Below are 15,159 nucleotides of genomic sequence, written 5' to 3' on the forward strand. Positions count from 1 at the left end.
CAAACATGTATTGCTAGATTCAAGGCACTGTGATAAAGGCCATGGGAAGGACAAGACTGACTGACATAGGGCCCTTATATTCTACTGGAATAGAAGTCACATTACAACTGTAACAAGGGTAGAAAGAAACAAAAGTGAGAAATGCACTATAAACACAAAGCCTGCTGGAAGATTAAGGCTGACTGCTGTCTCAGAAGCAGCTTGGAACCTAGCAGGCTATGAAGAGCCATGTGTTCCTGAAGCAGAGGAAGGCATTGCGGGCATATTGGTAAGGGAAGAGAGAATGCATGAGAAAATGATACATACACTAAGTTTTGAGAACAGTAATAATTCCAGTGGCCGGGGCCTGAGGTTTAGGGATAGAGTTAACTGCTGAGTATTAACCCTAGCAGATACTAAAAATGGCCACTCCAAACACCACCCCCCAACCCCCACCACCTGCTTTCTTTCTTGCTTGCTGGAAAAACCCTGATTTCAAGATGGAATACTTATCTGAACAAGTCAAATACTATAATTCTATCTCCTTGTCTGTGACTGGTAGGCATGGGCATGTGATACAGTTCTGGTCAGTGAGTTACAAGGTGGTTCACGGGCAGGTTTTCCTGCAGAGGAAGGGATGCATTTTTTTATGCATGGTTGTGGGAGACAGGATGTGATGTCTGAGCTGCAGCAGCCACCTGGAGTTCAAGAGGAAGCAAACCTGAGGACAAAATCCACCATGCTGAGGATGAAAGAGCAGAACAGTGGAAACCACCTGGGTGCTTATGCTGTGCTGAACAAACCAGTCTTGGATCCCGAGACTTCTGGATTTCTTGTTAAGTAAGAAAATAAGTATTTCTCATGATTTAAGTCATTTTTAATTCAGTATCTCTCATTATCTCTAGTTGAATGAATACTTCCCAACTAATAATACAAGGACTGACAGTGAACAACCTTGAATCCTATGCTAAAAAGTGCGGAATTTACTTTGTAGGTGAGAGGGAGCCCCAAAGAAATGCCATGGCCCAACCTGTATTTTGGTCAGATGATCCTGGGGCAGCATGAAGGATATACTGGAGAAGCCAGGGATTATAACTAGGGAAATCTGTTCAGGAACACAAACAAAAGACTTCTGTGACTGTTTAGTCTAATCTGGAGGAGATGAGGAACTAAGTACTAGGGAAATGAGAAGAGAAAGAAAGACGTTGCCCAAGATGAGGTTGAACTTTCCAGGCTGGGTGAATGGGAGCATCGTTCTAGGGAACATAGTTCAAAGATCCGACTTGGGGAAAAAGATGATGAGTCCAATTTCAGGCAGTGTTATTTGAGGTGCTGTGGAAATCCAGGGGCAGGTGTCGAAAGCTTGAGTCTCAGGACAGAAGCTGGTGAGAAGGTATATGGAAATTATTCATCAATCTAGCATTTCTCTTTGAATGGACAACTCATAGTGAACTCAGTAACATACTTGGTTTGTGTCTGCAATAGTGTATTAAAATTTCACACAGATAGGGTGTGGGCCATTGAGAAAGGACATGTATCTTCCCCATTCTGTTGGGCAGAGGACAAATTCCCATGTGGTTGCGATATCTGGGCGGGATGTCTTGCCATAGAGCGGTGGGAAAGTTCCTTTCTGTAATCTTGATTTGCAAGTCTCAAATTGCCTCTGGGGGAACCTGGCTCTTGTCTGCACAAGCACTGTTTAAAGAAAAGACCCATCAATTGCTTTAAACAATCATTCACTGGCAACGTCCACTATAAAATTGAGCTGTGTGTTTGAGTTCACATTTGTGAAATGCTGAAAAGTGAGCAGATAATATGTAATAGACCAAGAACCCTGTGAAATGTGAATAATGAAAGCAATTAGACCTCTCCTCTGAATGGTGATTTATAGTGGAGCAAGGCTTTCTTGTGAATTTCAAGAGAGCAGAGAATCAGCCAAGTTCGAGAATTCAGTTATGGAGAGAAAGCAGCTCACTGAATAACTTCTGTTTTAATTACAAAAGACAAAGTAGCACAGAACTTGTTTGGACTGTCATTTTTCCTTTTGTAAAAGAATGGAATCTCTACAGTAATAATAGCTCCCTAAGTTTGTACAGTGCTCGATAGTTTACTATTTCATCTTCACACCTACCCTTTGAACTGAAAAGGAAAGATAGCTTTATCCTAGGTTTTGGTTAGTACCAGATCAAACCATGGCTCAGAGGTGAGGGGTGCCCACACAGGTCACCTGACGAATGGATGAGAAGGATGTGACCCCAGGACATGTGGTCCTAACACAGGGCTTCCTTCCAGGGCGCCCTCGCTTGCCCTCAGAGGCTGCCTCTCAAATTCCTCTTCCCATTTTGAGGGGGAAAAAAAAGTTTTACTAGTATAATTTCTCCATTCAGCCCTTTTCTTTTTTGCCTGCTTTGAAACAATTCACAGCTAGCATAAAAGGTCTCTGGGGATGTGAAGAACAATCAATGATTTCAGAGATGGAGGCACATGGGGCTCAACAAAGCAATCTGGTTTCCCGTCCTGTAGGACAGGCCAGTTTTTAGGGCTGGACAGGACCTTAGAGACCCCACCCACCACCCTGGGTCCAACCCTGTCATTTTAGAGATAAAGAGACTGGGAGTAGAGAGATTAAGAGAAGTCCAGGATCACTGGGAGACCTTGAGCGAGATGCAGCTTAAAATGCATCTGTTAAAAGCAAGAGGTGTCAGCAGCCTGTAAGAAAAGCAGCAGAGAAGCTGAAGACTAAAATGACATGCGGTTTGTCAGGAGAGTTCAAAGCCAAACACACATGCTGTTTTAGCTCAATATCCAGCAAAAGGAAAGGAAAGGACATACAGACATTGGAAGTTCTCAAAATTCCGTTTGATTTTGGTCTTTAATGTCAAGGAGGATAAATTTCAGACTAAAAAGGGGAGCCGAGCTATTGGAAAGGGAGAGCAGAAACCTTAGCCCTGAGCGAGTTGGAACTGACTGCACCTGTGCTCAGAAGCAGGCTTTTGCAAATAAAATCAGAAATTGCTGTTGTTAGTATCTGAGAAATAAAGAAGGTAGATTTCACACCTCTGGTGTATAAGTAAATGCTAATAGGATAATTTGTGAATGCTTAGAAGATAAGCCAGTGATTATGAAGACTAAAGACGATCAGACCACCCTCCGTTCTCCTCTTCCTGGATTATTAAGACGATTGCCCCAGGACAGCACTGTCAGGGGTGCACCTGGATTTTGACAAGGCAGCTGCCAAATCTCTCAAGTCTCCACAGGCGGGGGCGGGGGAGAGAGCTGGGCAGGAAGGAAGGACGATTAGGTACATTAGGGACTCTGAGCAAAAAAAACCCCTTAGAGTGCTAATTAGTGAGTGGAATAATCTTGAAATTTTACGTGCATACATTAGACAGTAAGAAACATGGAAAATTAAGAGCCAAGCAATCAAGCCAGGAAAAAAGGAATCCAAGAGGAAGTAAAAGAAACAAAATATAATAAAAAAAAAAAAGACAAAAATTAATGAACTTGAGAGGACTAGTAAAGCTAATTCTTTGAAAAAGACTAGTAAACGAGACCTTGCAAAATTAGGAGAGAGGAATTAAGATATATTAGAAATGGAAAAATGGGACACAGCTATTGATACAGAAGAGATTTAAAATGCAAAAGAATTCTATAAACAACTAAATGAACTATTAGACTAAGTGGACAATATCCTAGAAAAATAGAAATTACCAAAGTGGTCTCAAGGAGAATTAGGTAATCTGAATAGATCTGATGAAATAAAATTCATATTTTATGGCAAGATGAGAAAAATTTAAACACAAAATTTTTCTCCGCCCGTTTGGACCTCCCTCCCTCCCTCCCCTTTAGAGTGTATTGTGCATTCTGCCTTAACCAGACCTCCTGAGGCGATAACCTTCCTTTTTAATCTTGTAAGGGGTCAGGATGACCCACTTCTCACTTTGTTCATGCAGGTCTGGATTGTGTAAACTGTCAGTATACCATTTGACATATAACCCTTTGTCTCAAAAACTTATATAATGTGTTTTGACCTCTAACAGGCAGAAGAGTCCTCAGAGCTTTCTGAAAAACTGTCTCCCGGGTTATAATCCTCAGGGTGGCTGAAATAAAATTTTCCATTTCTTTCTTAGATTGACTATTAGTCTTTTTCATCAACAGATCTATAACAAAAGAAATCAAATCCCTAGTTTAAAAAAATCGACATATCAGCATGACATGCACCCAGACAGCACATCAGGCCCAGGTGGCTTCCCGGGAGAGGAACAGAAAATCTATAATACACGCAAACTGTTCCAGAGACTAGGAAAGGAGAGAGAGCATCCCAACTATGTTATGAAGAGAGTTGTGATGTAGTGATTTACAGTAAGAAATACATATTTGGTCTTCATCCCCATTTCTGGCCCAGAGCTCCTAAACGCTTGGAATTTCCTAACTAATGAGAGCCATAAAGGTGTTTGGGTTATGTTAATGAGGTGACTTTGGAACCCACCTAAAAATGGGGGCTGATAGCCAGGAGACCCAACCACGTGATTAGAGGGTTTGAACTTTCAGTCCCACCCCCTGCACTTTAGGGAGCTGATAGGGCCCAGAATTTCAATCAGTCACCAATGGCCAGTGATTTACTCAGTTATGACTGTGTAATGAAGTCTCCATAGAAACCCCAAAGGACAAGGTTCGGAGAGCTTCTGGGTTGGTGAACACGTGGAGATGCAGGGAGTGGGATGTGCTGGGGGAGGGCATGGAAGCTCTGTGCCCCTTCTCGCATATCTTTCCCTAAGCATCTCCTCCATCTGGCTGTTCCTGAGTTATATCCTTTTATAATAAACTAGTAATCCAGTAAGTAATGTCTGGGTTCCGTGAGCTGCTATAACAAATACATCAAACCCAAGAAGGATTGTGGGAACCTTTGATTTATAGCCAGTTGGTCAGTATGGGTAACAACTGCCAACTAAAGATTGTCGCTTGCCATGTGGCTCTACAAGAATTAAGCCGTTAGCCACTGCAGTCGCTGACCTTCAACACACCCAAAAGGAGTTCAGGGTGCAGATCAGGAATGAGGCCCTCTGTGCTCTGGGAAAACTGGCAGAACAGGCCTTCAGATAGTTAAATATTTTCAAGAGAAAATTTTATGAACCCAATTTCTTGCATCTTCCCATACTTAGAAAAGCACTACAATCATTAAGATATCTGTGCCCCATGACCAGCAGCAACCTTCTACCAAGATATGTGCTTGACTGCACGTACCCGTTCTCCAAAATCACACGTATGCTGACCTTCCCCCCACCTCTTTGAGCAGTTCCTCAGAGTCTTTGGAGAGGCTGTCTCCCAGGCTATAGTCCTCAGAAAGTCCCCAAATAAAACTGAATCTCACAGCTCTCACACTGCATGTTTTTATTTCAGTGGACAGTATCCTTTATAATAAACCAGTAATAGTAAGTAAAGTGTCCTCTTGAGTATTCTGAGCCATTCTAGCAAATAATCTAACCTAAGGAGGGGGGCATGGGAACCTCCATGAAGTCGGTTGGTCAGAAGTACCGGAGGCGACCTGAGACTGGTATCTGAAGTGAGGGTACCGCTGAGCCCTTCACCTGAGGGGTCAGAATTGAATTGAATCGTGGGACACCCAGTTGTTGTCCAGAGTTGAAGAATTAGCAGGTGTCAGGGGAAGAAAACCACACATTTGGTATTAGAAATGCTGAAAGTAAAAACAGCCTCCATACCTTGGCTTTGAGAGTTCTGACATCCAGAAAAGCTCATTAGGGGCATTAGGGGTCAAGGACAAGCTCTAGAAAAGCTAAGATCGATTTAAGGTGGACTAAGGCTACTCAATCCATCAAAAGAAAACCGGAACAATAATATCAAATGACTGCTGCTACTAAATCCTGCAGCCTTCTCACCTGCCTCCACTGGAAAATGCGTACAATGGGGCCAGTGTGGCAGTTTCACGGAGGCGTTCGACGTGAGAGCACTCTGAAAATCACAAGCTCTGTGAAACCATTAGGCAGCATGTTTCCACTGTGAAACCAAGGGAGAACAAGCTGTGCACGTTTCTCAGGCTACCAAGCCTCTGGGGAGATCTCTTTAGACCCAGGACCATAATCCGTTATCCTAGGACACACCTTGTGCTACAGGGTCCCTAGGATGGCGCAGCCTGGGGTTTGCCAACCCTGCGAGTCTGAGCTTTTCCGTGGACAAAGTTGAAATCGCTCTAGAATAGACCTAAGTACACTCCTCCACCAAGACGCTGTCACAGCTTTCTTCCCTTCTTTCTCGTTTTTCAAATGGGTAAAGAAAAAAAGGACACGACGTTCTCTTTCCCTGGGTCACCGACTTCATCAAGGGGAACCTTAAACCATCATGTCACATACAAGCTATACTGCTAATGACCCTCCACAGGGAAAGAGCCAGAGGAACCATTTATTCAGTAACCGTGTAGAATCTGGAGTGTGGGATGCTGTCTTTTTCCCCATCTGAAAGGCCCTTCCCTTATTTAAAAAAGAAAAAAGTTTATTCCTCGAAGAATATGTAACAGTGCAATAAAAAGTTAAAATCAAGTAAGTTGGAAAAGGAAACAACTTACTAAAATTTTTTTCTTTTGTTTTTTTGAAACCATGTCAAGATATTCAGAATCAAATGAGAGAAATCAACCAAAGACACCCAACCTGGATCTGGAATGAGCAAACGACTGACCATGCAGATAACTGGTTGTGACTTTTATCCATCTACGACTCCAGTCATCCACCTATCATCCAGTGAGTACTGAACGCCTGCTACATTGTATTGAATAAATTCATACTAAGCGCTCACTATACAACCATGCATAATAAACCACACACCTTCCTACACAGAGCTTATACACAAGGAGGAAAGCGTGCTTAGAAAACACTGTATGGCGAGGGCTGTAACAGGGTGAAAGGCAGGCACTGGGGGAGCAGGGCCTCCACGGAAGGTTGCTCAGGCTGTGCACAACTAGTGTGGGAGAACGACCTTCCCTGGAGTCGTGCACCCCCAGCCATGTGGGAGAACAGAGGCAGAGACAGGGAGGGCTTCCTGGGAGAAGTCTTGCCTCAGTGGAGGTCTGCAAAATGAGTAGTTATCCACCTAGGAGCTAAGGGTAGGGGGATGGAGAGGTGGGGGCGGGGGGGAGAGAGGAAGCAATGACAAAAAGGCTGCATCACTGGAGGCCTGAAACAGGATGAGAGTGAGGGATGCAGGGGTGCTGAGGAGAAAGGAAGAAGGTGAGGAGCAAGTAGGGCTGGCAGTGGGGAGCTGGTGTTCGGGATCATATCCGGGTTTCTAGCTTGTTGACTGGTGGTGCTCCTTGTGGGGCAGGGCAGGTTTATAGAGAAAGATAGGCTCCCAGTTTTGAATTTGTTGAACCTGAGGTGCTCCGGGACTCTCAAGTTCAGGGGGCAGGTGAATATCTGAATATGGAGTTCAGCAGAGGAGGCAGGAGTCAACAACAGGGAAACTGAAACCACAGGTTTAGATGACATCACCGAGACAAATAATACACTCAAAGGCCAGGCAGAGGAAAACTGAAAAGGCATCACTGGAGAGGTGAATAGGAAAGAAAAGAGAGTGATGACTCAGAGGCCCACAGAAGGATGGAGCTTTCTGGGCCAAGTAACTGCGGAGATGTCAAGTAGGCTGACAGCTGACAAGTGTCCACAGGATTAGGTTAGGAGTGACCTTGGCAGGGTAGTTTCAGAGGTGGGTAGGTACAGAATGAAGATTTTGGTGGGTTGCAGAGTGACAGGAAGGTGAGGGAGAAAGACCACAGGCAAAGACAAACTTTTTCAAGAAGTCTGACTGCAAAGGAGAGAAAAGACACTAACCAAAGAGAGACATGGGGTCAACTGCATTAAGGTTCCTTAGTGCAAACAATTCAGTCCTCTCCTGAGTGGAGAGCAGGATGCTGAGAAGCATGCCGCCTGCATGGTCCTCCCAGGTATGGCCTCTTCTCCACCACTCAGCTTGTGGGTTATCAAAAGCCAGGGCACCAGAGCCCTGAACACCAGGTCAGAACACGGAGGTGGGGGAGTATATGGGTGCAGTCCAAAATCAAATGCAAACAACTTTTAATCACAAATCAATTCTTTGGTACTTATTTTCCATCTTTTCACACCCAGACACTATAAAATTCTATAGATGTAGCCTTTTTATCTCACCCATGTGACTGATATTTTTCTAACGACTTCCAAGGGGCAACTCTGTTCTAAAGAGTTGAAAACCTTACAGTGTTGTCTTTTCCAAAATTGTTGAGCACCACATGAGACATTTTATGTGAACATCACACACACGTAGAGGTTCTATTCTCCTGAACTACAAGCTTTCAGGTATGCAACGCGCTTTTATAAGACTCTCCAGGTTTCCCCGGAGGAGGACAGGGTGAGGGAGAGACGGGGCCCCTCCAGCCCACCTACCGCTGCGTGCGAGGACTGCTGCTTCTTAGTCCGTTTTGGTCTTAACTTGGTAAAGTGCTCCAGCTTCTTTCCTTCCTCGGACGGCAAGTCAGAGATAAACCCTGAGCTCTGCTTCTCTTGTCTGATGGATGGGAAAGGCGGGTCTTCAATGTGAATTGGCACTTCTTCCAGGGCTTTATCAAGATCAAATTCCATTTCTAAAATAAAGCAAAGCCCCAGGTTGAAGCTTACTGCATACAGATGGATAAAAAAGTTCCTAAAAGTAATTTTAAGTCTGTCACTGAATAGCAAACACCCATTCACAAATCACTTAACTCTTTCTCAATATTTACTCACTTAGAGCATCCCTAAGAAACATCCATGAAGTGGTCCGAGGTTCTTGCTGAGGGGTGTTTCATAGTTATAAGGAAATGACTGGCATTAGCAAAATACTCACTTACCAAATGCCCTGGAAACAGGCCGCAGCATTCGGCTATGGATAGTCTTCCTTTTGGATTTAGGAGTCATCTAGCAATAAAATAAAGAAAGTACTTAGACAGGTATTCCCAGAAAACTTAACTTTCAAAGTTTAGAAACATTGTTGGGGGGGGGGTAATATTTGGGATCAATTGTTTTATGCTCAGTATTTACTTCTTCAGAGGATGGTTAGTAACATTTGACAGCCAAACTGAAAAGACCAAGCCAAGACATTTCTAAATGTTTACCACTTTCTCAAATGATATAGCCAACTTCTTTCCCCCAGCCCTATTCAGTTAAATTCTATTTTTATAGCTAAAAGGAACAATGAACGATACAGGATTTAACTCCAAGCTGCACACGAGGATGTTAAAACAGATATAAGGAATAAGAATGAAAGACTGTAAAAATCAGTCGCTAAAAATTGAAAACACAGTTATTCACTGTTCATTATCACAGCAACATCAATATAAGCAACACCAAACTCTGTCATCTTAATGATTTAAGCAGTTTAACTGTTTTGTTTCACATTTCTGCCACAAAAATTTTGATCTTTACATTATGAGCAAAGACCAAAGACCAAAGAAAAACGTTGCCATGATTTAGAAGTCTATCTGCTGTCACTTCTCAGTAAGACATCTTTGTTCCTTCTTTTCCTTTTAAAAAAGGAGACCAAAACCCAAACCATGGCCAAAACTTCTTAGAGCATTTTTCTAGCATTGGTGTCAACTGTTGATCATGTTAAGTCAAACCTTAAGGAAGACATTAGCTTCTCCCTCAACACGATAACTCGTGTCAAAGCTGGAGGGGACCTTTGTCATCACCTCCACAAACAAATTGCAAGGAAGAAACTGAGTCATGGAGATGATAAGGACAACCACTCAAGTCAAGAGGAGCAGGGCCAGGGACAGAGCCAGTTATTAAGGTCAGCCCAGCATCCCTCCTGCCTCACCACTTGTGATCAATAAACGGATGGATTTTAGGGGTGTTAACTGCTTTGATACTGGAAACTGGTATTCTTGTAAACTAAGATATAACATAACTGAAAGAACTTAGTTTGTGGACTTTGATTTCACTTAATAGGTTGTCATCTAAAGCTTTCTCCAAAAAAAAAAAAAATCCACAGGTTGATAACAAGGTTCAAAGGATAAATTGTTTCATACTGACCTTTAAAGCAAACAGCTTTACAGTTTTGACAGTCTTATGTCATTTTTAACAATAATATCCTTTTGCTATTATTTATTATTGAGAGAAAAAGGAGATTAAAAATGGTGAGCAGGGTGGTGCATTACCCCCCGGGCAGGCCCCCTCCGCTCTCCCTCTCCCAGGCGCTAGAGCTGGTTGGAACCCCCGGTTTCCGCAGCGGCGTCCAGGGGGGCCAGCGGAGAGGGAGAAGAAAGTTTCGCTTCCTTCCCTCCGGTGGCCAGGAAGGTGTGACGCCCCTCCGGAAAGCCCCCTGCCAGCGGGTAGGGGCCACCTCAGGGCTCACACTGACGCCATCTCCCAGAGACCTACACAAAGACCTTGCCAACACAAGCAGCTACTCCCTGAGGACCACTACATTCCTGTCCCCAACCCCCCCCCCCGCCAATGGAGACCCTGCCAGGCCCCCTCTCATGTATTCCTGCCCCTCCGCCAAAAATTTGCTCTTCTCGTGCACATTTGGAGCATACTCGTGTCCCCCACTCCCAACCCCTGCACACACACACACACACACACACACACACACACACACACAAAAATGGTGAGCAATAGAACTTAAATCCAGACTGGTCTTCCTGAACATAATGAAACTTGCTGATTTGGTTCTTTCAAGGTTTTTTTAAAGGCAGACAATCAGAGGAAAATCTTTTTATAAAGCATCGGGCTTTGCAGGTTCAATAAAAATACAACCAATCCAATGCAACTGGAAAGGAATCCAGTTTCAAGGTAGTTCTCCCCGAAACAGGCCTTACAGGTGGTTGAAGGTGGTGTGACTGGTCTATTCATAAGTGAAACCTCTAAAAATAATTTTCAAGGAGACACAAACTATCAAAATATATGCTGTGTTTGGTCATGAAAACTTCTTCAGTATTGTATCCACCTTGTGCACAACCGATAGGTAAAATGATTAAGAAGTAGCTTGGGATATAATTTCCAGCCAATTCATCTAGATAGTCACAGATAAATTGGAAGGAAGTTTAAAAATGCATAGAATGAAGATGTCTTCCAAAATTTTTTCCTGTGACTACTGATTAGATTTTATAAGAAAAAGTGTTTGTGGGCAAAAATAATCTGGGTCAAGTTTCCCTATGTAGCCTTTATAATGAATACCAAATACATGTTAAAACATATGATAATAATGACATTTCAACCATATTATAATTTTTAAATATATAAAAAGAAATACATATAGAATTACATATAAGAGAATATATATAACATATATAAAAAATAGAAACTCATTTACAAACTGATGTAAATGGACCATTCTGCTCAATCTAATTTTATAGACACACTGAGAAACATACAAAATCATCAGGATTTTTGATGGCTGACATTAATCAAAGGGAAACCAGTTTGCCTTTCTTGGTCTAGCTTTCTAATGCCTCCAAACCTAGTACACAAAATCTGAATATCAGAAAGATGCATTCTAATGCATTTTCATTGCTTTCCTTCATTTCATATGCTCTTTACAAGAGCATATAACTTCCAGTTGCATTCTGCATAAAACTCTCTCTGTGTTTGACGTATCTGAATTCTGAAGTTTTGCCATGTTTGGACAGGGCCAACGGCCTTTTGCTAAAATGGTCAGAGCTTGCAATCAGGCTGGTTTCTACAATTGGTGTTAAGAACGCAACCTGATTTTATACATTTCTTTCGATGGATGAACTGTTTTACAATCTCTTTCATGAGAAAGAATAAGTATGGATTTAAGTATAACAATGGAGAAAAAAAGTGAGTTTTATTTCTTCATAGTTTTCTTTCTTTTCTTTACAATTGTTTCTTCCCTAACAGTTTTACAGACAGTGTGGACTTGCTCAGTCTTATTGGCTCATTCCTACGATTGGATTACATATAAATCTAAAGCAAGAGGAAATGTAAGAATGATATGATTATCCACCACACATACTGTATGTTTCTCTAGAAAGATGGTTTCTATGCACTCTCTTCTCCCTTCTCACACCTGTTGGTTAGATGAATTGAATCCTAGAAAAAAAAAATCTGGCTTTACCATCCAGATTTACATTTACTCTCTTCCCTTTTTGAACCAAAATGAAAGGGTTAATTTTCTCACACTATGTCTTAGTCCTTGTTTACTCTTCCTGGACATCTGTCAATGCCTAAGTATTTTCTGATCAGAGAAATCACAAAGTGCCCAACAGATGAAGGGGGTCAGCAATGGAAGCAGAAGAGGTACACACGCCAAAGGGATCCTTCACAAATCGATGTATGATTAACATTGCCAACTATTACTTCAGGCCTAGACAAAATTACTTTGTCTTTAAAAGTGCATTTTATGAGTAGTAAGTAATTTTCAATATTCACATCCTCAGGAAATAAGAGGAACAATGTGTTAAACCCTTTAAAATATAACTTTAGAAGGAAAACTCTAAACATAGACTTATTCTGATATCACAAACATCAGTAAATCCCCATCGTGGCAGACAGTGAATGAAATTCATGGCTCTATTCCCTAAGCATCCAAAAGCAGCACAATGTCTACATTGCTTGGAAATCTTACTCGTTTGATCCAATTTTTATAATGGATTTATAACTATTCTCCATGTAGCTCAATAGTGATACATATCCACTTTTACCATAAGTTAAGGACTAATGTTAGAACCTTATATAAACAACACAACATATTTTTCCTGTTAAACTCATTTTTAACACATAATGCCTAGACATACTAATTTTTTTTTTAATGAGAGTTAAATTGTTTCTATCACCAGAAAAATAGGATGGAGTAGTTTCCTTGTTCATTTTACCAAGTTTGCGCAAAGAATAATAAACAACACCCTCACTACAAAGCTCAAGAATCCTTAATTACTTTTCTTTTCCTTGAGGTTAAAAAAAAAAAAGAAAACAAAAACAGTTGGAAAGCAGATTAGTAAAAATCTTCTAATACAAGAAGGTATTATGATGCCAGTTTTCTACAACTCTGGGAAACAAGTAATATGACAAGAATCAGAAATTTAAAACCTTGGAAGTTTAAGTAATCATGTCTTTTTTTTTTTTTCTTTAAACATGAATGGAAGAAGCACTTTTCTCCTCTTGAATGTTTATACCCTCTTCATCAACACTCTGCTTGCTTTCAGGCACATGGCTGGGAATATTTTAAATTCATCCCCTGTTTTGCTAAGCTGAACCATTTTGTAAAGTTCAATCTTGTCTCTAAATTGCTGCCTATTTTATTCAGGATCCACAGATGGATGACGACACTACAGTCTCCTGGGAGATCAGCCAGGCAGCACGGAAGCAAATGGAGCACAAGAATGTAAACTAGTACGGCCAGAATCTGCAGAGCCACCAAAAAATACTTACACTTGTACAGCAGAGAGTCTCCATGCAGCAAAAAGAAAGGAAAAAAAAAAATTTGAATGGAAGAGAAATAAAGCAACAGCATTACAAGAAATGGGGAGGGAGAGACACCATACACAAATAAACAGAAAAGCTACATAAAAAGCCTTCATAGCAAAGGAATGAGGCAAGAATGAGGCCAAACTATTATTAGCTTAAGGCATCCAACCTAGCTTTTCTTAAGCAGAAGCACAATTACAGCTTGAAAACTGCAGAAACTCTTAGAGATATTACCTCTTCTGCTAAGTGCATGCAAAATGCCATCTACCAACCCCGTAAGGTATTAATCCCACTTGGGAGATGGAGATGTCATCAGCTCCAAAGGCACATGGTAGACAGAACACTGGATGGACATTAGCAAACACCATGCAGGTGTTGGTTCTTGGGCCACAGGGCTAGTCCCAGCAACTAAGTGGGGACAACATGTCTTCGGGCACATGTAAGCATCCCTTCTGGGGGTCTTTACATCATTCTGTCCTCCCCACTGTAGCAGCAGCTTTGAGTTCTCTCTCCCCCTCAGTCATCAGAGCATTTCGGGCAAGGATCTGATACCAGGACCTAGCACAGTTACCTACCTATAGTGTCATTAACATTGATAGTACCTTATACCTCAGTGGGAATTTAGGTCACCTTACATTTCACATTAAATCTCTAATTAAAGAATTTTTAAAACCTCATTGGTCACCATTATTAACAGTTGTTAGGGCATGTTAATATTCTGAACATTTATAAAAGAATTTTTAAAAGCATAACAAAACCGAAAAAGTCCCATTGTAGAATGTCAGATCTCTGTGAAGATGGGGGGCATCTTTTCCAAACTTCCTGAAAACACACTCTGAGGAAGGCCACCTACTCCATCTACCTGGGGCTGACCTTTTTCCTTCAAGTTCCTTATTTTGTGTGTGTCAATTCTTCTCAATATACAGCAGGATGAAAATACAGGGCTTCTCAGTTTGTGACTGTAAACCGGTGGTGGCACACAAGTAAAAGGTTTCCCATAACCATCACCACCATCATTATGATCATCCTCAGTATTATTTGCTTATCAGAAAGGCTTCCATCAGCAAGGTCCTGAAAAAGTCTCAATCCACAGACTTCTAATTTCATATTTCATTAGGCAATTTTCTTCAAATATACCTCATTTTATGATACCTTAGATTGAAAACAGCCTTGCTGAATGAAAGGAGAAAAAGTACAAATGTATTTTCAAATATTCCTGAATGGCCCGAAATAAAGACTCTTGCCCCTGTCTTAACTATACATCCCCTCAAAAGCTTCCTTAAAGATGTGACTATGGATACATACGTACGAGAGTTATAGCTGATGGTTAAGTCCCACAGATAATTTTAGACTTTCTCTTTGTGAAAGGTTAATTCAACATGACAAGTACTCTGTCCCAATTATCCACCTAAAGGTCATTATAAGTGAAGGTAAGGAACCTTTCAGTTGGTTTAACTCCTAAAATGACAGGCAAGCAAAAAAATGTTTCTATGAAGAGGGAAACCATGGCAACAGACATTTCAACTTTTCAAAGGAATCAAGATCATTAGTTCTCTACTCCTTCAGCACACTTTTTGGAACTCATTTACCTATACTGACTTCAATGTCTCCCCATCAGGGCAAGGGAAGGACTAGTGAGTACAGAGAGCTCATCCTCTCCCGAGAGTATGTCCCATGCTCAAGGTTTTGGCATCCAAGAACTGAGCTCGAATCAGTTAAGGGGTTGTGGAACATT

At 41.6% G+C, this 15,159-nt stretch overlaps 1 protein-coding gene and 1 long non-coding RNA gene across 10 annotated transcripts in view; one reads left to right on the forward strand and one right to left on the reverse strand.

Moving 5' to 3' along the window:
* The window catches only part of CARMIL1 (capping protein regulator and myosin 1 linker 1), a 316,754-nt gene that overhangs the window by 22,422 nt on the left and 279,173 nt on the right, over window positions 1–15,159 (reverse strand). For all 9 annotated transcript variants that reach the window (XM_057554259.1, XM_057554263.1, XM_057554262.1 and 6 more), the window contains 2 exons: window positions 8,846–8,912; window positions 8,406–8,602 (listed from right to left, as the gene is read on the reverse strand). In XM_057554259.1, coding sequence (XP_057410242.1) covers window positions 8,406–8,602; window positions 8,846–8,912 — 264 coding nt within the window. The remainder of the gene's footprint in view (window positions 1–8,405; window positions 8,603–8,845; window positions 8,913–15,159) is intronic.
* On the forward strand, window positions 358–14,101 carry LOC102997973 (uncharacterized). Its single transcript, XR_452447.3, has 3 exons — window positions 358–819; window positions 6,599–6,731; window positions 13,264–14,101. It is a non-coding gene; the product is annotated as an uncharacterized LOC102997973 (long non-coding RNA).

This window comes from Balaenoptera acutorostrata, chromosome 10 (genome assembly GCF_949987535.1).
Source record: "Balaenoptera acutorostrata chromosome 10, mBalAcu1.1, whole genome shotgun sequence".
In the NCBI taxonomy this organism is placed as follows: Eukaryota; Metazoa; Chordata; class Mammalia; order Artiodactyla; family Balaenopteridae; genus Balaenoptera; species Balaenoptera acutorostrata.